This window comes from Nothobranchius furzeri, chromosome 8 (assembly GCF_043380555.1).
Source record: "Nothobranchius furzeri strain GRZ-AD chromosome 8, NfurGRZ-RIMD1, whole genome shotgun sequence".
NCBI lineage: Eukaryota > Metazoa > Chordata > Actinopteri > Cyprinodontiformes > Nothobranchiidae > Nothobranchius > Nothobranchius furzeri.
The window spans coordinates 47,111,302-47,135,232 of NC_091748.1; the positions used below are offsets into that span (position 1 = coordinate 47,111,302).

The following is a 23,931-nucleotide window of genomic DNA, read 5'->3' on the forward strand; positions in this document are numbered from 1 at the left end:
ACTTTCATTTAGCTTGTTATGTGACAGGTTAGAGCACAATCTCATGTTAGAGTTTTGTCATGAGAACACTGAGATACCTCACAGATGATGGCATCTAAAAATTAACTTTTTTTCTTTTTTCAAAATAAAGAATAATTTAAATCACAACTGAAACATACAAGCCTAGAAAAACCTCGTCCAATCAATGTGCATGTCCTGTTCTCACTGACAGAAATCCCTCCATCAAACTGTGTGTGTGTGTGTGTGCGTGCACACACGAGCGTGTTGTGAACTGGTGTTGTGATTTAGCACTGATGTAGCCATCTTTATGCCAACAAAAATGTAACTAAGTAACTTTTACTTTGAGTACATTTTATTTACGATACTTTTTACTTTTACTTGAGTAAGCATTTAGGCAAGTACTTTTACTTGTACTTGAGTAAAAAATTATCAAAGTATTGGTTCTCGTACTTACGTAGGAAATTTTAGTAATCTTTCCACCTCTGCTCTCCCATAGGATAGTGTTTTCTCGAGTGACAGTTCAGTGACCTGGAAGTGATGTAGCCCCCAAGACTTTTTTTTTTCCACCTCGGTCAACAACATGAATTTTTAAATGAAAACAAAAACACATAGTCAAACATAAAAAATACAAAGGCTTTCATGACTCATTTTAATAAGTTGATTCAGATAGTAAGTTTTACTATTGAAACAATTTTTTTTGCAATATATTTTTTCTCACATTCTTAATTTTTGTTTGATCTTCTAAGGGTTTTTCTTGAAACTATTGGCACGAATCCAACCCCATCCTGCTGTACCAGTTCTGCCAGGAAGAATAAGCCAGATCTTCAACAGTTAATTACATCATCCTCTGTTAATAATTTTGGAAAGTAAGAAACTACTCCACCCTTAGAGGTTCATGATGAAATCTATTACAACTGCGTCATTCTTATGTTATTGTAATAGGAGCGCTTCAGCATGTTCTCACCAGAGAGACATTTTAATGCTGGTAAACATGATTTACGTCATTTACCATCATCACAATCGACTGATTGACGCTTGTTTTTCGTAATTGGATGTTTAAAGCTCAACTCAACTCACTCAACATTATTTCTATTGCACATTTACACAGTTCTCATTGACCAAAACGCTGCACATATAACGACACAATGTACAAACAAAAAAACAGTAAAAATGCTAAATCAATTAGAAGTAAAAGCTGGAGAATATAAATGAGAATCTTAAAACAATCAGCTGAGGAAGCTTGTTTAATAAAAAGGTGAAGCTGGATCCACAGTCTAGGAGCTACTGGTGAAAATGCACAATCACCTCTGCACACTAATCATGTCCTTGGAGTCACCAGAAGACATGCACTCAGATCGTAATGCCCTCGGAAGAGCATCAGATTGCAACAAAGCCTTTAAGTAAGGTGGACTCTGGCCGATATGATCTCGCCTTCCAGTGAATGTTAAAAGCCTGGCAGCGGCATTCTGCACCATCTGAAAAAGTGATTATAGCTGAATGGCAAACACCAGCATACAGAGTTACAGTAGTCCAACTGACAGGTGATACATGTGTGGATCAACTTCTCAAAGTCATTAGTTGATAAAAAAAAAAAGATCTCACTTTAGACAACAGCCAGAGTTTATGAAACCTGCTTTTAACAACACTACTTATCTGTTTGTCAAAGTTAAGATGAAAGTCTAAATACATACCCAGGTCTTTCACCACAGAGTTCCTGAAGAGTTCCAGTGCGCCAGGTTCTAGATTGGCACCACTTCTGGAGATACTGATGGTGGCACAGGAGTTAAGTGCTCACCCTGTAATCAGAAGGTTGCAGGTTCGAGCCCCGCTTAGTCTGTCACTATCGTTGTGTCCTTGGGCAAGACACTAAACCCACCTTGCCTGCTGGTGGTGGTCGTTGGGACCAGTGGCGCCTATGCTTGGCAGCCTCACCTCTGTCAGTGCGCCCCAGGGCAGCTGTGGCTACATCGTAGCTCATCCCCACCAGTGTGTGAATGTGTGTGTGAATGGGTGAATGACTGATTGTGTTGTAAAGCGCCTTGGGGGGTTCCAGGACTCTGGAAGGCGCTATATCAAATACAGGCCATTTACCATTTAGCCAAAAACTATGACCCCTGTCTTGTTCTCATTTAGTCGCAGGAAGTTATATGACAGCCAGGATTTTACAACATTCAGGCAGTCCAGTAGTGGAAAGACAGAAAACGAATCCTTATCCTTCAGGCTGTCTGACTGGTTCTTCTACTGCATTCCTTGTTATTATGATTGCTCTGTAACAGTTGCATTTGTAGTTTCTGTGATGATGAAGGGTTATTCAATCCAATTCAGTATTCTCATATTAACTTTATTGTTTCTTTCAGCATTCTGGGCATTAATAAGGAATAGTTACATGTTTTGTTTTTGGTGTCATGTCAAATGTCAGTGACTGCAGGGACAACAAGTGTTTTTGTTGACTATTCAGGACATTTCATTGAGATTTACACAGAGAAAGAAAGAAAAGGATCTTTTATATAGCGCCTCTCAAGGCGCGTAAAACATAAACACATGAAAAATATAAATTATGTCCAGAAATGTTAGTTTAGGATGTGTGGTCATGTTGATGATAAAAATAAAAAACAGAATGTCTTCTCACACCGATCTTCCCCTTCTCCTGGTTTAGTGGCCGTTAGATAAGAGGTTATTGTAAAGAAACACAGGAAGTGAATATTTATGTTGGACTTTCCCTTAATGGATCAGTCTCTCTTTCATTAAAAGACAGTTGATTAGAAAGCTGGAGTATTCTGCTGAAAGAAAACTGCTAAAGTATTATCTTATCTCTTACGTTTGTTCTGTGTTATCTATTCGATTCGATTTGTTTGTGATCCATCATTAAGCACAGAGCAAAAAGAGCTTGGCCTTACCTTTTACTAATTCTCTGCTGTTCCCTAGTAGTGGACTGATAATTTTGCTGATCTCTTTTGCCATGTTGTGTGTTCCTAAGCTGTCTAATATTGGCCTGTAGAGGGCGATATGCAGCCCAACATCTGCGTTTGCTCTGACGAAGGATGCAGTGCAGTGGACACCGAAACATGTCGGTAAATGTAAATACAGCTCTGTTTGCTCTGCGTATGATGAAAAATCACAAAAAAAGAAACATGATCTTACCTGCTGTATAAATACTTGTTCAACATCACTGCAGAGTAAAACAACAAAAAGGGCCTAAATAATTGGTTCATACTTTTCACATTTCGCCTTAAAAATTGATTTTTAGAGGTACTGGATGATCATTAGATCAGGGAATTTTTTTTTCTCTTGATTCAAGTTTTTACACTAATAAATAGATACATTGTTCTCATGTTACTGTTAATTTGCTGAACCAAGGCAAATAAAATGGTCCAAATACATTAAACAAATACACAAAAAATCAGAGAATCTCAGTCGAGGGGGTAAAAAAAATATTTGATGAAAATGAAACTTACCAACCTACAAGGTCATCATCTGAGATCCCCCCCCCCCCCCCCCCCCCAAAATGAAACCTATCATCTGATGTAGCAGATGCCATAGATGTAATGGCAGCAATTCAAATGAGCACTTACTAGCTTGTTGTGGGCCCTTTGTGCATTTTACACATGCCTGACAATGTTTGGGCTTTTAGAGTACGGTCAGCTCCACTGAGCCAGGTGTGGAGGTTGTGTTTATGTAGCCTTCTCAAGAACGTGGATGTGGGTGAGGACATCGGTGGGCTCCGCTAAAGTGGTGCAAAGAAGTCAGTAGTGCCCTTCTTAAGTGCCACAAGTTAAACAAAAGTGGGCGGGAGCAGTGTTGCTTTTGGAGACTCTGACAGGAAGCACACAGCTTCCTACTCTTCTCACTGAGCAGCAGTGCTGCCATGGGCTGCTCTCCCATCTGAGAGCGCTCACAGATCTCACGCCTCAGCTGAGGCTCCGCCCAAATATGTTTACTCCGCTGACCTCAGATTGCCAGTGAATTGCATATGTGGGAAGCCAGGTCTACCAGCGCTTAGTCAGGGTGTGATTTAAATGTAAACAAGGCTTTGTATAAAATTTCTGTTTATTTGGGTTCCGTCGAACGTCTTGACTTAACAAACACAACGCCAGACCAGGCTCCTACTACGTGGGTGGGCGTGAGAGTGACATGACTTCAGCTGGCTTATCAGTCCATAGGTGGGTGTGTATGGTCAGTTAGCACGAAGCATACCATGGGAAGCAGGGCCAAACGAAGCAGGTTGGCTCTGCACGGACAACATCAATGTAGATGCGATGACCCTACCATGGCCAAACCGAGATGACCGTAGAGTAAACGTGTCATAAGCAGCCTTGGTAGGAATTGCATCAGTCAGTCAACAAAAGATAGAAAAAAAATATTTGTTGTCTCCATTTGCAAACCAACTCCTGTTTTTGGGTTCATCTCGTTGACCTTTCAGTGCACCTGCATCACCTCGAAACTAGCAGACACAGATTAACAGTTGGGGACTAACTGAGACAAGGTGGTGTCACAGACACTCGGAAATAATAGAGTTATTATTTGAAATGTCATCCCACCTTTGTCTATTAAACATTCCATGTTCTCAACAGACTATGGTTTCCTTTGATGTATAAATCATGGCCTGCTGAAGTTTCTAGTAATTGACAGGATGGTGTTTTACACACACAACTTTCGTTTGACATTCAGGAGAGGTTTCATTCAGCTGCCATTAATCAAATTTGGTTTTAAAAAAATCAGTGAGTGTTTTTCTCAGTCTCAGATTGCCTGGTAATCTCTAAATGGACCATGTGTTTGCCTTTCCTGCACCAGGCAGTTACACAGGAAACCAGCTGACCTGCGTGGTCTGATGACACATAGATCAGGTTTATGTGTCATAGCGGAAAAAAGGCCATGAGAGTGGTATACCTGCTGGGTTCCGGCTTCACCTCCCCCAGTAGATCAAAAGTAAAGGAAGTGGACGATGGTGGAGAAATGTTATGTAGGCGTGCCCTGCTTGTTCAACACACACACACACACACACACACACACACACACACACACACACACACACACACACACACACACACAAAGGCGAAGGATGTGTGTGTATGTGAGAAGCAATTCAGACTGACAACATATTGGACTGTGGTATGGATGGAAACGAATAATTATTTTATGACGTAAAGCATCAAACCACAGACTTTCCAAAAAACCTAAGAAAGAAAAAAAATCGGCTTTCACTCCTACTTGTTCAAATTTATGCCCCGGATGATGTTTTCTAGACCGTATTTTGAGAATATGTCTTAATTTGCAGAGACAACAGAACCTAAATGATAATATAATAATTGCAAATTTTTGCTGTTTAGTTTTAGAACTATTGTACAGAACCAAAAACATGATATAAGCGCAACACTTTTCTCTTGCACCCCTTTTTCATGAGCTGAACTCAGGTAAGACTGTAGAGATAGAAAAAGAAAAGGAAAAGGGGAAAGACAAACAAAAGTAAAAAGAAAAACAAAAGAAAAAGTGTAAAAAATTAAAGTGACTGTGACGAAGACAAATATTTTGGTGCATGGGCAGGTCACATGCTTCCTTAAAAGAGAGAAATACTGAGCTTGTGCCATGGGGAAGTGCAAGTTTAATGGTAACTGGATGGCTAATCCCACGTTCATGACGTGGTTAGCACCGGTTCAAGCAAATAGCTGGAAATTGTAGCTCAAATTCAATTTTTAAAATAGCTTAAATTTGATCTAAGTGGCCTTTAAAAAGGTCTTAAAAAGTCTTAAATTTGGCTCCTTTAAACCTGCAGATACCCTGCAAAGTAGATGTAAATTTTATGAATTGGAGTATTTTGTATATCATACATTCAAAATTTCGAAGACTGTATGGTAAAAATTGGGCATGTGATTTTAATGCTCTTTTATATAGTGACTCTATTTTTCTAAAAGTTGTTTGATTTGTAAGAGATCAGTTTGTAAAGCAGGATTCTATTTACGAGAACAGCATGCATGAACATCCTTGCAGCTTTAAGTGGTGTTGATGATCAAATGAAGTATTTAAGCAGTTTTTTTTTATTGAGCTTCTTGACTTTTAATCATAAAGGTGGGGTCAAAAACCACTCTGAGGTATTTGATCTAATGTACCCAGTTTAAGCTCCTCCCCTCTAAGAAATACATGTGGATTTACAGTTTCATTATTTTGTTTGATACACATCATGCAGACTTCTACAAACTGCAGACAGGGCCAGACCCCAATAAGGATGACGAGCAAGTACCGCAGCAATTTCCTAATGTTGTTATTTCTCACACATATGGCAATAAAACTCTTCTGAATCAGAGAAGCTTCCCTGAGATGGTTTCTGACAGTTTGTGCAGAAATTCTTTGGTTATGCAAACTGATTGTTGCTGCAGCTGTCCAGGTGTCTGGTCTCAGACAAGCATGCTGTATGTGGAGGTCTTGGGCTGGTGTGGTTACCCGTGGTCTGAGGTTGTGAAGCTGGTCATGTACTGCCAAATTCTCAGAAACGCCTTTGGTGCAGACATGAGCGTTCATTTCACGGGCACCAGCTCTGGTAGACATTCCTGCATTCAGCATGCCAATTGTACATTCCCTCAAAAGTTGCCACTAAGCCTAGTACTAAAAGTACTAAAAGTATTAAAAGTATTAAAAGAAATGACATTCAAAGTAGTTGTTCACTTGTTTAAAGGATCATGTTTGAGCTTTGAACAGGAATATACATAGCATTTTCTTTTACTTAGAGACATGAACATTAATGTCAAATAAATGTGTTTTACCATCTAAACATTTTGTCTTAATAAAACAGAAACAGCAACTGTGCAGCACATTATTAATCTCAGTATGAGCTCATACTCATGTCCAAACATATATTTGTTCAATCTCAGAACTTTAATTTCTGTTTCCCCCTTTCAGTTGGGAGGCTTTGTGCTGCTGTGTCTTTTAGTTATTTATATGTGCAAATAAAATTGACAAATTTTCTCTAAATTTAATGTCCAGTTAGAAAAGTGATGCACAGAACTATGGGGTGCCATTTGTAAAGTCAAACAGTCATAATCTAACAGCAATATTTTTGGTTATTTATCATATCATAAGAGAAAAAATTGAGAGTTCACTTTTTCAAAGTCATATTTTCACCATGTTATTCATACATTTATAAATGTTAAAGTTTCCAAATAAATATTTAGATAGCACGCTAAATATTTAATTTATAGTTAAATATTTATGTTGCAAACTAAATATTTAGGTCTGATCTAAATACTTAGTTTGTAAAATAAATATTTAAAATTTAAATTAAATATTTAATTTGTAAATTAAATATTTTCCAAAGAAATATTTAGATCCCAGCTAAATATTTATTTTCCATGATGTTATTTAGCTCCACACTATAGTTTATATTTTTGGGTCAGACTTAAATATTTATTTCCCAAATACTGATTTTGCAAACTAAATGTTTAGCTCCAAAATAAATATTTAGCTGGGATCTAAATATTTATTTCGGAAAATAAATATTTAATTTACAAATTAAATATTTAGTTCCAAAATAAATATTTAATTAGTAAATCAAATATTCAGTTAGTGAATTAAATATGTATTTTACAAACTAAATATTTAGATCAGACCTAAATATTTAGTTTGCAAAATAAATATTTAACTGCAAATTAAATATTTATCTTGCTAACTAAATATTTATTTGGAAACTTTAACATTTATAAATGTATGAATAACATGATGAAAATATGACTTCGAAAAAGTGAACTCCCAATTTTTTTCTCTTATGATATGCTAAATAACCAAAAATATTGCTGTTTGATTATGACTGTTTGACTTTACAAATGGCACCCCATAGTTTTCATGACATTTAGCGTGTATTTGGCTGTGTCCGAATCCAGAGGTAGGATGCTTGTGAGTACGGGTCCTCGCCGGTCTAGCAAGACCGGGTCCTTGCTAGACCGCTAAAACCGGAAGTCAGCGGCTCTGAATTCGGACAGTACTAGCCTCGTTTTTATTCCCGCCCCCAGGTCCAGTTGCTTAGCTACCGTGACGGCGTGAAACAGGCTAACAAGCTAACAAGCTAGTCAGAGGTGAAAATGGATCCACAGCAGTATTCCCTTTTATTTTTGGTTTTTGAGGAGCTGCGACTGCTTAGTAAACGTCACCGGCCTTTGTATTTAAGGCTGAGAAGCAGCCATATCCAGGTAAAATTATTTTTTGTTTAGTGAACCAGCTTTCAGGCATTACATGTTAACTTTAGTGCTATAGTTTCATTTATATTTTAAGCAACAGAAAGACATGTGGCTGAATATACACATTAGTATAGAGTAGACTAACATGCATATAGTTAATTTAACCTATATTCATCTAAAATAATTAATGGAATGACATTTTAGAAGTTTGTATTTGATCATAATGCTTGGTTCTGTGCATAAATTTCATAGTAAAAGTAGCATTACAATGTGTTTAATGTGTATTGTCCTTTTCAACTTATGCCTAATAATGCCTAGCTCTCTTCTAAAAATCTCAAGCATTCATACAGGTTTTTTTTAATTGTTTTATTGTTCTCTACTTTTCTTTTAACAGAACAGACCCCTGTACTTTAGGATAAACATGAGTGTGCCAGTCCTGGACCGGTTTTTTTAACCAGGAAGATCCCAGGCCAGATTTTCGTCTGAGCAGGGAGTCTTTTGTGGTGTTGCTAAATCTCCTGAACCAAGATCGGCGACATGGTTGGGGTGCCACAATCGAGACCCTGGTGTTTCTGTTCTGGTTGGCAAGTGGAACATCCTACAGGGTGGTCTCAAGAGTATTTGGGATGCCTCGCTCAACTGTCCACGACATCGTCCATCGAGTCACGGAGGATGTGGTCGCAATCCTCCACCAGGTCATTCACCTCCCCAAAACCCCAGAGGAGATGGAGGTTGTGTCTCGTGGGTTTGCTGGGCTGGCTCGACACAGAGCTTTCATGAAAGCAGCAGGTGCGATCGACGGCTGTCACATTCGGATCAAGGCTCCGAGCGGTCCTGATGGTCAGTGCTACAGAAACAGGAAACTGTTCCCATCTATCATCCTGCAGGCAGTTTGTGACCATCAGGGCCGCTTTATCGACACCTATGTGGGCTGGCCTGGGTCGGTCCACGACTCCAGGGTCCTCCGGCACAGCCCACTGTACAGGCAGTCAGCCTATCCTCCTCCAGGGCACTTCATCCTCGCGGATGGAGGGTACCCATGCCTCCAACATCCACTCCCCCTCATCACCCCCTGCAAACGGGTGGTTCAAGGTGTGGGAGCCCAGCGCTTCAACAGCCATCATTCCAGGGCACGCTGCATCATCGAGCATGCTTTTGGAATGATGAAGACCAGGTTCAGGACCATCTTCCTGAAAGCGATGGAGGTCCACCACACCTTTGTACCTCATGTAAGTTAACACAAAGTGGAAATAAACTTTGGGTGTAATCTTTGTTTGGGAATGAAATATAAATTAAATTTTTATCTCTATTACAGGTCATCATAGCATGCACCATCCTGCACAACATCTGCCTCAGTGCTGGTGACATTGTGGTGCAGGACGATGAACTGGAGGATGATGCTCCAGAAGATGAGGGGGAGGCTGGTTTGGAGGCAGTCAGTGGTGCCCTCTGGCGGGACCAACTTTCTGCTGAGGTGTCTGCTCTGGAGGAAGTACCACCAGATCACAATTACTGTTAACAGGCAAGTAATTTACGTAGGAATCTCTAGTTTAAAAATCATTTAGTCCTGTTATCTGCTAGAGTTACAAGTATTATACTCATGATCTCCTTTTTTGCATATATCTGAATGTTAGTGATGTGACAGCCGTCGATTGAGCCAGCCCAGCAAACCCTTTTGATGGACGATGCAGTGGACAGTGAGATGACGCATCCAGACGCACCCTCTGCAGACCACTCTGTCTGATGTTCCACTTGCCAAACAGAAACGTTCAGCCACGGATCTCGGTTCCTGCACTCCATCCACCTCGATGATCCATGTTTAGTAGATTTAGCAACACCACCAAAGACTCCCTGCTTTCCAAGTTTACTGTATATATTTTACTTTTATCTTTACTTTTATTCCTTACAGTGTTCCCTTACAATTTATTTACTATGTTGTTACTTGTTAAAAACTGAATAATAAAACTGTTAATGATCAAAAACAAGTTATCAATTAATAGAAATTTTATTACATTTAAACAAATAACAAAAACATTCAAACACATATATAGAACCTGAACCAGAAGAAACTAAAAGAAAAAAACTCCATTTCTCTGCCATCCTTTCCATCAATGCTATAAATCTGTCCATCCTTCTTACTCTCCTCTCCTCCGCTTCCCTCTGTTGTCTCATGTCCTCCCTGATCAGGTCAAGGAGCTCATCAGCCCTTCTCCTTTTTCTCCCTGATGAGGAGTCCGGCTTCCTTCCACCACTCTCCCTGTCCTCTGTCTCACCCACTGCTGCACTTGGCCCTGGAGTGTCCTCGGGAATGGAAGCAATAAGGACAGGAGGCATAGTGGAAGGCCTCTGTCCCAACACCTCGTCCATGGGGACAAACCAGGGCCAGGTTTCAGCAGTGGGCTTTCCGCTGACTCCCTCTCCTGACCCTGGATACTTGCAGTCCTACAGACAAAGGGAATTAGAATTACAAGGCTTTATTGTCATTTAACAACAGAGAACACTGTGGGCATAATGAAATTACAGATGCTCCTTAAAGGTACTGGTTCTGGATGAGAATAGAGAGGAATAGAAGAACAAAGTCAGATTATAAATCATAGTTGATAAAACATGCAATAAACAATATTTTAATTTATCAACATGGGAGATGAAAATTGTTTTCTGTGTTTTTTTCCGCCTAAAATGAAATTAAAAACATTAAATCAGTAATGTGGTTTCTTAAAAATTAACTTAAATAAACATTAAACTTAGTATTCGTTATTTTTGGCGTTCGTTACATGATTACATAAGATGCAAGCTCTTTTACGGTGAGTTTTTTCCTATTAGACTTTCAAGCAAGTTTACGGTGGGGTGTTAACCTTAAAACAAATGATGAGCAGCTTTATTCGCTAAATAAACACACACACGGGAATTATGACGGGACCACCATACAAGCTCGTTCTCGCTGATTTCTGCTTAAAATGTACTTATACAAACGAAGAATGTCTATAAACAGAACCGCTTTCAGCTTAGTTTTCTACCGCTATTTTCTTTTGAAAAGCCTGCTGGGATCAAGCTAGTTTACGGTGGGTTTTTTCCTATTAAACATTCAAGCTGGTTTTCGGTGGGGCATGTTTTAGCCTTAAATTACATGAAAAAAAAAACAATTTGCGGTATTAGATCTTATATAAAACACAAACCAAAAGTGCCCAAACACGTATTTTATTTTTTTGACCGCTATTTTTTTAACTAACTTACATTTTAAGCTGTACTGCTGTCCCGCTCCGTCCGCCGTTGTTGCGAGTGTCGAGTCCAGCGGCCGGCGTGCAAAGCATGCTGGGATACCCTTGCTCCTGTGAGGATCCATCAGACCCATCCTCGAAATGTGGGTGGAGCGAGGACGCGTTTGAGGACGCGAGAATGAGGATTCTTGGAATTCGGACAGTACTCGTCGCTGCGCTTTGACGTCATCGACCTCAAAATGCGCACTCACAAGCATCCTATCCGTGGATTCGGACACAGCCTTTGTCATGATGTGAGGGTGGGGATGGCGGACCATGTGTGGTGGGGGGTTCAGGAGGCAGAAGAGCAGGCACGGATGAAATAAAATGGATTTAATAGCAACGGGCGCGACAGGACAAAACGAGACATGCACATACAATGATCCGACAAAGGACAGGTGCAAAACAGGTGGTATAAATACACAAGGCTAATTAGGAAAACATGGGCAGGTTAACAAGGGGCAGGTGAGAACAATAAGGGCTAATCAGGGCAGGAGAGGAACACAGTCAGGAAGGCAGGGGCAGATCGTGACAGTATTTTATTTAAATCATCTTCAGCTTTACAAATTTTTGAGAACATTTGTTTTGCATTGTGTGGGAAAATAACCAAAAGTAAACTGGTGCACTCTGGGAGGTTCATGGAGTTCCGAGGACTCGCTTTGGGAACGGTGGTTCGCTTAGGGACTATCAACGAATTTGTAGTCCTTTGTAAACGAGTACAAAAAATAAAAAATAAAAAACTTCCAGAATTATTTCCTAAATGACTCAAAATTACATTTACAAGACACAACAGTTTTGACACGCTTTACACAATCTGGTCTTCTTTTATTAGGATTTTATTCCAAAATTAAGGGATTTTTTTCAATAGCTCCTAGGTAAATCAGTCTAAATACACAAAACCATTTCTCAATGTTGTTACTAAGCCAGACCAATGAGACACAGCAATTTTTAACACCTTTAATATGATCAGATCTTTTTTATTAGGATTTTTATCAAAAATTAAGGGATTTTTTTCAGTAGATCCTAGTTAAATCATTCAAAATACCCAAAACCATTTCTCAATTGTGTTACTAAGCCACACCAATGAGACACAGCCGTTTATAACACCTTTCATACAATCTGATCTTTTTTTATTGGAATTTTTATCTAAAATTAAGTGATTTTTTTCAATAGCTCCTATAAATCAGTCAAAAAAAACCAAACCATTTCTCAATTGTGTTACTAAGCCAGACCAATGAGACACAGCCGTTTTTAACAACTTTCATATAATTTGATCTTTTTTATTAGAATTTTATTCCAAAATTAAGGGATTTTTTTTCAATAGATCCTAGCTAAATTAGTCAAAATACCCAAAACCTTTTCTCAATGTTGTTACTAAGCTAGATCAATGAGATACAGCCGTTTATAACAACTTTCACACAATCTGATCTTTTTATTAGAATTTTTATCAAAAATTAAGGGATTTTTTTCAATAGCTCCTCGGTAAATCGGTCTAAATACACAAAACCATTTCTCAGTTGTGTTACTAAGCTAGATCAATGAGACACAACAGTTTTTCCTTTCATGCGATCTGATCATTTTATTAGAATTTTTACAAAAAAATAAAGGGATTTTTTTCAATTGCATAGGTAAATTAGTCAAAATAACCAAAATCATTTCTCAATTGTGTTACTAAGCCACACCAATGAGACACAGCCGTTTTAACAACTTTCATACAATTTGATCTTTTTTATTAGAATTTTATTCCAAAATTAAGCGATTTTTTTCAATTGCTCCTATAAATCAGTCAAAAAACCCCAAACCATTTCTCAATTATGTTACTAAGCCAGACCAATGAGACACATCAGTTTTTAACACCTTTCACACGATTCAACTAAACCAGTCAACTTCAGGGTTCATTTCAAGATCCTGTTTCTGGTCTATAGGGCCTTACATGGACAAGCACCATCTTACATTGTGATCTTCTTAGTCCCTACACCCCCAGCAGGTCCCTGAGGTCCAGTGATCAAAGCCTACTGGTTGTGCAGCACCAGGCTAAAGGTCAAAGGTGACAGATCATTTGCTGCTATGGCCCCCAGACTCTGGAACTCTCTCCCCCTGAGCCTGAGATCAGTGGACTCAGTGGCCTCCTTCAAAAAGCAGCTGAAGACTCACTTGTTCAGGCTGGCTTTGTATGACCTTCTTCACTACTCTCTCTTTATTCTGCTCTCCCCACCTATTCCACCTTCCTCAGGATCCACTGATTTCCCTCTTTCCTATTCTCTCTCTCTTTCTTAACATTTATTTTTTAATCATAATTGTCTATTTTTGCACATTTTAAATGTATTTCTAAACATTTTCTAAATGCTTTTTTATATTTTTACATTTTTTTTTGTTTTTGTGAAGCGCCTCGTGATTTTTATCTTGAGAGGCGCTATATATATAAATTCAAATTTCAAGTTCAAAGATAATTTATTAATCCCAGAGGGAAATTAGAGTTTCAGTACACACAATTCTGAGATCAGACATACAGACATAGACCAAGGGTGGACTTTAACTTCAAAACCAACCGGCCAGCCGGGCTGGTAACTCTGAAAATTTACTGGCCCCGCTGGTCAGCTGCCAAAACGAGTCAAAATAACAACTGAACCATTTTAAATGTAATAAACCTTTATTTTGTACACATTCACAAACATAATAACGTATTCAAGTTTGAATTTGTTTGTTCCCTCAACAACTCGATTTTGTCGTCACATACTTATGGCATACAACGCAGTACATCACCTCCTCCGCTTTGCTGTACTCGAGCCATTGGCTGTGTTCGAGATGAGCCAGTTCTGCGCAGAGTAGACCAGCGGTGATCGGCTAGCAGTGCATGCCGGTTAGATTTGTGTCCGACTTGACGACGACTTGCTCTGACGTCATGCATACGTAGGCAACGATAACCTCGTGAGATCAAGGCGGCCGCAGATTTTGGAGCAAGGCGCTGCAGTTGCTCTCTACCGGCTGCAAAACCTAGGGGATGATGGGAAACGCCTGGCTCTCACCTGATCTAAGATCTGATTGGTTCATATTTGGATCCAAACATCGGGTGGTAGAACATGAAATGTTTGTTGGTCACATGTATTCTGTAAATCACGTTATGTTGATGATGACAACTATATAGGCCATAAAGAGAAATGTGATTTGTGTTCTTTTGTCACGTTTCCTATGAACACACTAAACCTACAGCTGGTAACCTTTACTTATTATTACAGTCATGTCTCCATATACAATATATGATATCCACAATTACGTGAGGATGTGTTTCAACTGCTAACAGGCACTAGGGCTGGGGTAAACGATTATTTTTAAAACGATTATTCTGATGATTATTTTATCGAATAGTCGACTATTCTAATGACTATTTAGAAAATTAATCTAATGATTATTTTTCTATTGCACAATTAACAAAAACCAGAAAATCTCAAATAAATTCCTCAAAAAAATTGATAAATTCTTACTGTAAGAGAATAAACACCACAGGCCTTCCATTTTGTATAACACTGCTTTTATTGTGTTGCTGTTGGTTATGTTCTGGTGACGTGTAGATCTTGGGAGTGCAGGCTGCTGCCTGAGAGGTGGTAGAAGATGGAGTGTCTCCATGCTGCTTTGTTTTGGTCACTTATGTGCGTGAGGCGAGTGGTCTTACGGGTTAAACCAAACTCAAGGTGATATTATACACTAAACCGAAAACCCACAACACTCTAAATGTAATAAAAGGGAGATCTACACCACAAAAAAGATGAACTCTAAACCAAAACGTAACAGCTTATCCCAACGCAAGAAGCTGTTAGCAAAGATGCTAACAGTAGCTTTACCAACGTTAAGTTCAAGTTACCAAGTTTAAATAAACCAAAAACACCCAGCAGCAAACAGACCAGCACGGAGGAGAGACTGCTACCACTAAATCAGCTCTCCTAATGTCTGAAAGAAGCTCCTTTATGAAGGGAGAAACGCTCCCGGTGATGTTCTACATCTGCGGTAGAGACGAAGCAGCACATCTGACCCCGGAAGTTGTTGTCCGTTGTCGGGAGACCAAGGCGGGCAAAACAGGAAAGGAATCTAGTAGCGGACGGACATTATTCCGGGTCTTCGGTATTTGGCGGAGATGTTAGTGAAGGCGGAGAAGAGGGCGAACTAGAGGAAAAACATGCAGATTCCTTTTCTATTTACAAACTCCTGGGGATGCAACAAGTGGGCGCGGTGCGTCGACTTCCGGATCTGACGTCGACAAATTTTTAGAATCGAGCCGTCGACGTCGTCGAGGCTTCGCTACAGCCCTAACAGGCACCAGAATTAAAATTGAAAATTGAACAAGTGTGAATGCTAACGCGATATCTTCAGCCATCGTCACCCCCGAGCTACACATGCAGGGAAATCTGTCCGACTCAAACGCTGACTTTCAGCCACTCCCCCTGCTGCTTCCATCTGCTCTCGTCTGTTTTCCAGGCGAGGCGCTGTTCAACTCGAACACAGCCATTCTCTGCGCCTCCCGTCTTCTTTAAACCGCCAAGAATCATTCCACCTACGCACACGCTTCTCTGCTTCATACCGTTTCGAACTGTCTCGCTTCTCCTCACCAGTTTTAAAGCGTTTTGCCGGAGATTTCATCAAGAAATCCAAACCCTGTGGCGGCGCGGTCTTCCTGCGTGCTTGTGTGTTTCTAGCGTGGTTCCACTTCGTCTTTAATAGTTCACGTGACTATAACTAGAATCGTGCAGTACGTGCACGAATCGTACAAGTGCAGTACGTGGCTAGAGGCGCGCAGGTTCACGCGCGCAAAACGAAAACGGCGGCTTCCTACAGGGCGGGGCCATGATGTGGGTGAAAGCCGGTGTGTAAATGACAAACAAGGCTTGGGCGCCACCCGGGCGGTAAGTCGTCAAGTATTTACCGCCCAACGAGAAAATTTAGCGCCATTGGCGCTCGGGTGCTTTAACGGTCCACCCCTGTAGACACATGACAATAATTGGTGACTGTGGTCATTCGCAACCCGAGTTGCGCTACCGTAATACCGTAAGAGGCTAGAGTCAGGGGGAGGGGAAAAAAAGGCACTTCAGAGTTACCCTCAACAGAGAGCAAGGCCGGATTAACGATATGGGCAACTGGGCAATTGCCCAGGGCCCACAAACTCTAAAGGGCCCAGGGCAGCAAGGGCACGAGCAAAATTATGTATCTGTAATTTCCTGCTTTATAAGGACTATGGTGGCCGTACGTCCTGTTTTCCCCGGACATGTTCACTTTTCACTCTCTGTCCGGGGCGTCCGGACTGGGGGTTCTTGTATTGATGAAAATGTCCGGCTTTTCATCAGGAGCAGGGATCGAATTATGGGGGAGCTGTATATCCTACACATCCAGGGGAGCCAGAAAAAAGTTTTCTACCTATATTACATCATTTATGGACTCTTTTGAGCAGAGAGCACAGAGAGCGGCACAGCGCGTTGTTGCGCAGCGCTCCAGGCTGCTGCTTCCAGCGCACGGTCCATTCTCAAAGTGGCGCAACCAAAAAACTATAATTAGCATGCCATCGTTCATGTCCGCACATGTTCTCTACTTTCTGTCTTATTTGAGCCTGAAGCGCTCTGCTACTGCGGAGCTCATCACCTGTGCTGCAGTGATTTCACTTCACTGACGCAGCATCGAAAGGCGCACTCTGCTTTGCGGTCAGGAGATCCCTTTGATCTGCTCAAAAGTAAGGTGAAAAAGTAAGAATCCAGGCAGCAGTTTTTCTGGAGAGTTTAGAGGAGATGCAGGAAGATGAGAGACAGACAGGACAGGAAAATAGTTCAATAAAAACAAGAAAACAAAACAAAAAGTAAAATGTAGGTAGATTTATCTCCACTACACGTTTTTACCTGTATAAAGCAATAAGTTATACACATGTCATATTTATACATCTGATACAGCTCAGATCACCTTCAAAACTCAGTCACACACCCAGGGCTGTTTCAAGACATTTTGGGGGCCAAGGCAAAATGACCCCCCCCCCCCCCCCCCCAATAACTGGGCTCCCCAGAAGCCTCTGTAATTCATACCCTCTCCAGGAGTATTAGTTATACAGTGTTTGTAAAAGCTCCTCAGACATCACTGACATGTTCAAATATCATCAGATGGAAAACGTTGGTTACGTATTGTAACCCCAGATTCTATGAGTCTAGTCGCAGCCCTTAAGCGAGCTGCTATTGGAAGGGTGATCTCAGCATCAGCCAATCATGAAGAGCTTAAATGTACGCCCACCACGTGGGCACCCCTTGTAGGTTATATAAGTGGAACGACCCCACTGTTTGCCTCCGATGGCTCTTAGTCCTAACAGAACCAGTGGGGCCAGTGGCTTAGGGCTGCGACTAGACTCATAGAATCTGGGGTTACAATACGTAACCAATGTTCTATTTCGTCTAGTCTTAGCCCTTAAGCGAGCTGCTATTGGAATAATGCGCAGCTGGATGGGTTTACGCCACACTGGTTAGCTCAACCAATGGACACACCCAACAAGTCTCCTTTTAGTGAGGGTCGCTCAGCCTCAGCCCAGGGCTTAAAAGGCTGACGCAGCCAGAGATAAGAGTGAGGCCCCCACTAAAAAATATCATCCACAAGAGGATGAAATTCATTCAAGTAAGGCTGATGTGGTGCCATAATGCATTCACTCAGCCTGCTGAGGTCCAAGCACTGAACGAGTGATGGATCCTGAAGACACATCTCGTAAATAATAACGAGTAAAGGAACAGGGTGAAGCCCATGAAGCAGCCTGACAAATGACTTCCATTGACACACCACTGTGGGGCGCCATAGAAGAGGAAATCCCTCTGGCTGAGTGAGCCCTGAGTGTCTCAGGGGGATCCCGCCCTGCTGATGTGTAAGCGTGAAATGGCGTCACATAGCCTGAGTCAAAGGCGCTGGGCCAACAGCGCGTGCCCAAGGGAAGACTCCCTGTAGTGCACAAACATGCTTTGTGAGCGGCGAATCCCTGAAGTGCGTGACACATATCGTGCGAGCGCGCGCACCGGGCAGAGAAGATGGGAAGTCGCCTCCTCATCAGAATTATGGGGAGGAGGAAAAAGTTCAGCCAATGAAAATTGACCTGGATTTGAAGGAAGTATTAATGTTTTTGGGCACAAAGGCTGGGTTGGGGCATAAAACAGCAGACCCTCCATCTTCCCGGATCCTGAGGCATGCGGGAGCCACTGAGAGGGCGAGTTAGGTCGCTCGCTCTCTTGACTGATGCCAGTGCCAGCAGCAAGGCAGTTGTGACAGGAACTTGAGTGAGACCTGGTCCAAGGGTTCAAATGGGGCTTCAAATAAGCCACGCAGAACCACCGTTAGATCCCACTGGGGAACTAGCGGGCGGGACACAGGCCTGTTCCTTCTGACACCTTTTAGAAAACGTTTTGTGAGGGGATGACTGAAAACAGACCCATCACCAAAATCCTGGTGACAGGATGAGATAGCTGCAGCATGTTTTAATAGTGCTGAATGCGAGGCCCCTGTCCATCAGTATCTGTAGAAACGATAGGACATCCGCCAGCTGGCAGGAAGGCGCTTGAAAATTCCGCTCTGTGCACCATTTCTGGAAAGCTGCCCATTTAGCAGCGTAAGATGTGATGGTGCACCCGCGCACTCTGAATCGTGGTGACCACATCATGCGGCAGCCCAGAAACAAACCCCTAAGCGTGACCGCTCAGCGGCCAGACTTACAACCGTTGGCCTATTTCTGGAGGATGTTTGATTATCCCATCCGCCTGGGGAGGGGCGTCCTCCCTTCGCGGGAGTCTCCACGGGGAGCCGGACAGTAGCGCTTGCAGGTCCTGAAACCATGACGCGGACAGGCGTCTGGGAGCCACCAGAATTACCGAGAGCTGTTCTGACCAAACTCGGTCCAGGAGACGGGGAATCAGAGGAACTGGTGGAAACGCATACAGGAGCGTTCGAGGCCAGGGCTGGTGTGAGAAGGCGTCCGCCCCAAACGGGGGTTGGTCCCGGGGACTCAGGGAAAACCACAGGCGACACTGAACGTTTTCGCGAGCCGTGAACAGCTCCACAGACAGTTCCCCGAACTTTATCCAGATGTGCGGAATGCAGACGCCAGTCGGAGTCGCGGGGACCCCTCTCGACAGGATGTCTGCCGCTACATTCAGGATCCCCAGAATGTAGGTGGCACAGCAGGTGGACATGTGCCCAACACAGTAAACCTGTGGCTACGCGCAATAGTGGGAGGGATCGAACTCCCCTTTGGCGATTTATGTAGGCTGTCGCCACCTGGCTGTCTGTGTGAACTTCGACATGACGGCCATCAAGAAGGCCAGCAAAGTGTCTGAGCGCATTCCTCACTGTCATAAGCTCCAACACATTTATGTGCTCGAGCGTGTGGGAGGGCCAGCGATCTGCCACCGTATGGGACAAGCACGTGCCCCCCACCCCAGACAGTGACGCATCCGTAAACACAGATACGTGTGACGTAGGACTTCCGATGGGGACCCCGTGTGAGAGGATGCAGGGGTTCCCCCAGTGAGCGAGGCCCCCGCCCACTGAGGGGGGAACCCTCAACATACGTCTCTTCTGACGTATCGGGTGTACCCGGAGGCGGATGAGCGTTGCAGGCGCCTCGAGCGCAACAACCCTAGTAGCACCGCCGAGTGGGCTGCAGCCATCATGCCCAGAAGTCTCATGACTAACAGGGCTCTCACGATCTTGCGGGGTTGCACGCGGGAGATCACCGTGGTGAGATCTGCCGCTCTCACGGGCGACAAACGTGCTCTCATTAGGGAGGCGTTCAGCTCCACCCCGAGAAACACAATCGACTGGGATGGAAGGATGGAGTTCTTCCCCCAGTTTATAGAAAACCTCAGGGTTGACAGATGCTCTGTTAATTTCCTGGTTTGTTCTGACGCCTCGTCCTCGGACCAGGCGCATCGGAGCAGATCGTCCCGGTAAAATAAAACCCTCGTTCCCGCCGTGCGCAGTGGCTGCAGCGCGGTCTCCAGACATTTGGAGAAAGTGCGCTGGGCTAGCGAGTAGCCGAAAGGGAGGCATTCGTGCGCGCGTTTCGACAGCGGACGTGTGCTCGAGGTCATGTGAGGATTGGGTTCGCGCCCTTACCGCCGTCGCTTGTACCAGAGAACTGGGAGCGACCCATGGAGGGCTGTGCTCGAAAGGGCGAGTGTGAAACAGCTGGAAGAGGCTGATCCGCACCGCAGAGCGTGGAGTCCAAGGATGAAGGACGAGTGGGAGCCGGGCCCGTGCATGGGAACGACAAAGTGCCAGTGGATGGAGCCGCGCAACGTGCGCGCTTTGCGCGTGGTCGCGACAGCACCATGACATCCCGTCCCACCCAACGCTGTGGGGGAAGCGGGATGAGTCGGGCCTGGCCGTAGGCTGGGGCCGTTGCGCAAATGGAGCGCACCCTTACAGCAAGCCGTGTAACATGACCGAGTCAGACTGTGTGAACATGCAGATGTGCTGCAGTGCTTGGTGCGGGGAACATCATGTGTGAGGATTCGGCAGAGGGTTCTGCAGAGGACTGTAGGACTGTGCTCTCGATGTGACGTTTTTTGGGTTTTATTTCAAAACCAAAATCATTCACAGAGTTAACATTAGTCATAAGCACACACATTTCCCCAACGAGTCGTTTTCGTGGTTGTTTTCGGCGAGATTCCTGTGACTGAGACTGCCAAGGCTGTGTCTGCTGGCTCATTCGGAACCATTGGCCGCCAACTCCCTGGTCCCGCCTCAGTGGGAGGCCGGCTCTGCGGGGCTGGCCATGCAGCTGGGCGCCTGGAGTTTCCTCGCCGTTCGTCCCATCCTCTGGGGGAACGGCCGGAGTGCGAGGCTGACCGAGAGTGGACCAGGTCTCGCACCGTGGCTGAAAGTTCAGCCGCCGTCTGAGCCCTCTCGATGACGCTCGTAAGATGGGGACCAAACAGAATGTCAGAGGTGATGGGGCCTTCCAGCATCTCCCTGTGCAGGTGTTCAGGAATGGAGGGCAGGGCCTTGAGCCACAAGGCCCGCTGGATAAGGGTCTGCCAGGCAGCAATGCGAGCAGAACCGGTGAGTACAGCCACGCACAGATTGAGGATGGCATCAGCAGTTTTAGTAATGATGGTTTCTGACTCGACAGGAGCGTCAACCTCCTCCACCATTTTGGGAACGCCAAAGGCGAGAAGGCGATGTTATTTCCTGCAGCGCCGGTCTGGAAGGCGCACTGGAGTGTGCGATCGGCGAGCTGCCTCAGCAGCTGGTCATGCTTAGAAGAGGGAACTGCTCGCGGTCCAACGAGGTGGTTCTTGGCCTCGACGCCACACAGCGAAGCCAAGTCCGGCTCCAGTGAGGGAACGGATGGCCAGCCCAGGTCGGAGAAGCCCTCGACCTTGGTAATGGGCACATATGTGGAAATTGGTGCCTTGAACCCGGCAGGCTCGGAGAAGGCGGCGGACCAGCAGCTCATGGCAGCGGGGAAGCGTGGCCAGACGGGGTCTGGACAGCGCGTCTGCGTCGCCCCAAAAATTCCCGTCAATTCATCTGCCTCAGGCGGAGCCGGTTCTGGAACGGCTAGCCCCTTGCGGGCCGCAGCCGCGGAGATGTTGGTGGGCAGCTCCTGGAGCAGTGCTCTAACTGCTGGCAGGGAGGAGCGAGAAGCCACTGGGGCAGAAGGACCCGCTGAGCGAGGCTTGTCGACCTCCGTGTTGTACAGGAGGGAAAAGGGGCTACGGCAGCCAAGCTCGTCGTGCTCCTCACGAGGCTCGTCGACCTCCTTGTTGTACAGGAAGGAAGAAGGGCTATGGCAGCCAGCCTCGCGGTCGACCTCCGTGTTGTACAGGAGGGAAGAAGAGCTATGGCAGCCAGCCTCGAGGTCGACCTCCGTGTTGTACAGGAGGGAAGAAGGGCTATGGCAGCCAGCCTCGCGGTCGACCTCCGTGTTGTACAGGAGGGAAGAAGGGCTATGGCAGCCAGCCTCGCGGTCGACCTCCGTGTTGTACAGGAGGGAAGAAGGGCTATGGCAGCCAGCCTTGCGGTCGACCTCCGTGTTGTACCGGAGGGAAAAAGGGCTATGGCAGCCAGCTTCGTCGTACTCCTTGCTGTCGATGACATCGTCCAGTCGGTAGGAGCCAGCCGGCTCCTGGCCGACGTTGAAGAACTGTAACGCTTTGTCCAGCGAGTACATGCCAGCCACCGGAATTTCCTCGTCGGTGGTGGGGGTGAAGTACTCGACCCGGCGGACCTTTTCAGCCACGGGCAGAGCGGTACAAAATGGGCACGAGGCCTGGGGGTCAAGGCCAGGCCAGCGTGGTGAGCCCCGAGACAGACCTTACACTTGGCGTGCAGGTCGCTGCTGGAGATGGAGCCCGTCTGGCAGGCCGGGCAGATCCTGGCGTCGCTGGACATGGTCGGTGAGTAGATTTTTCTTGTATAATTGCTCTTAAACGAAGCTCTTAAGCTTGGCGTGAAGAGAAAACGGAGGCGAACAGTGGGGTCGTTCCACTTATATAACCCACAAGGGGTGCCCACGTGGTGGGCGTACATTTAAGCTCTTCATGATTGGCTGATGCTGAGATCACCCTTCCAATAGCAGCTCGCTTAAGGGCTAAGACTAGACGAAATAGAACTAAATTATCAGACATGATGTCTCATCTGCTGCTTTTCTAAACTTGCAAAAAGTAACAAAACCATTTGAAAGCCACTATTTGTGGATTCTCTGAAAGTTTCCATGGAGTGTGTGACAACTTATTTTTTCATTGATCCTATCGTCTAATCTCACAGCTGAAACAAGCATCCTTAATAATCTGTGCACAGGAAGCTTACCAATGCTGTAGTAAAACAAAAGGTATAATAATTTCTTATTAATAAAACCTTTTTGCAGCACTAAAGCAGAAAATGACATTTTGTAATAAATATGCTAAATATTTACACATGAATTGTTTTAGAGCCCTTTTATTGGCAGAATCTGATATTAATTTAGTTCTTACAAAAAATGGGTCCCAACATGGTTTGTGTGGCGTTGCCATAGTGTGACGTCATAGGCACAGATCCCCTGTCCTCTTTTTTGGAAATGGAAATAGGGTCACCCTATAATACCGTAAACAAACTGTCCACCCGGGCTTTTGCACTGCAGAGACGCTTCGCTGCCTACGACTTTGAACGTCAGTTGAGAGCGGTTGAGAGTCAATCTCATGCAGAATGACCAATGAAGAGAGGGCCTCAAGTTAAGAACCTCTCCTCATTGGTCAATCCACACGAGGTGGGTCAAAGGTTGGGCTGCATGGTGGCGCAGTTGTTAGCACTGTTGCCTTGCAGCACGGAGGTCGCAGGTTCGAAACTCGGCTGTGGCCTTTCTGCGTGGAGTTGCGTGTTCTCCCCATGCATGCGTGGGTTTCCTCCGGGTACTCCGGTTTCTCCCACAGATCACAACATGCCCTATAGGTTATAAATTGTAAGTCGCTTTGGATAAAAGCATCTGCTAAGTAAATAAGCATAAATATAAACATACCCTGAGCGGGTTA

The 23,931-nt window shown here is 44.2% G+C and overlaps 1 protein-coding gene across 2 annotated transcripts; it reads left to right on the plus strand.

Annotated features, from left to right (window-relative positions):
- Positions 1–7,627: 7,627 nt before the first annotated feature.
- LOC139071435 (putative nuclease HARBI1) lies at positions 7,628–10,220 on the plus strand. 2 transcript variants are annotated; one of them, XM_070553902.1, is made up of 4 exons: positions 7,722–8,174; positions 8,557–9,391; positions 9,478–9,684; positions 9,797–10,220. In XM_070553902.1, the coding sequence occupies exons 2-3, from the start codon at positions 8,789–8,791 to the stop codon at positions 9,679–9,681; spliced, it is 807 nt and encodes a 268-aa protein (XP_070410003.1). In that variant the 5' UTR covers positions 7,722–8,174; positions 8,557–8,788; the 3' UTR covers positions 9,682–9,684; positions 9,797–10,220. The 2 variants fall into 2 exon arrangements, with proteins under 2 accessions (XP_070410004.1, XP_070410003.1); XM_070553903.1 differs by lacking the exon at positions 9,797–10,220 and having other exon boundaries at positions 7,628–8,174; positions 9,478–9,790.
- Positions 10,221–23,931: the final 13,711 nt, after the last annotated feature.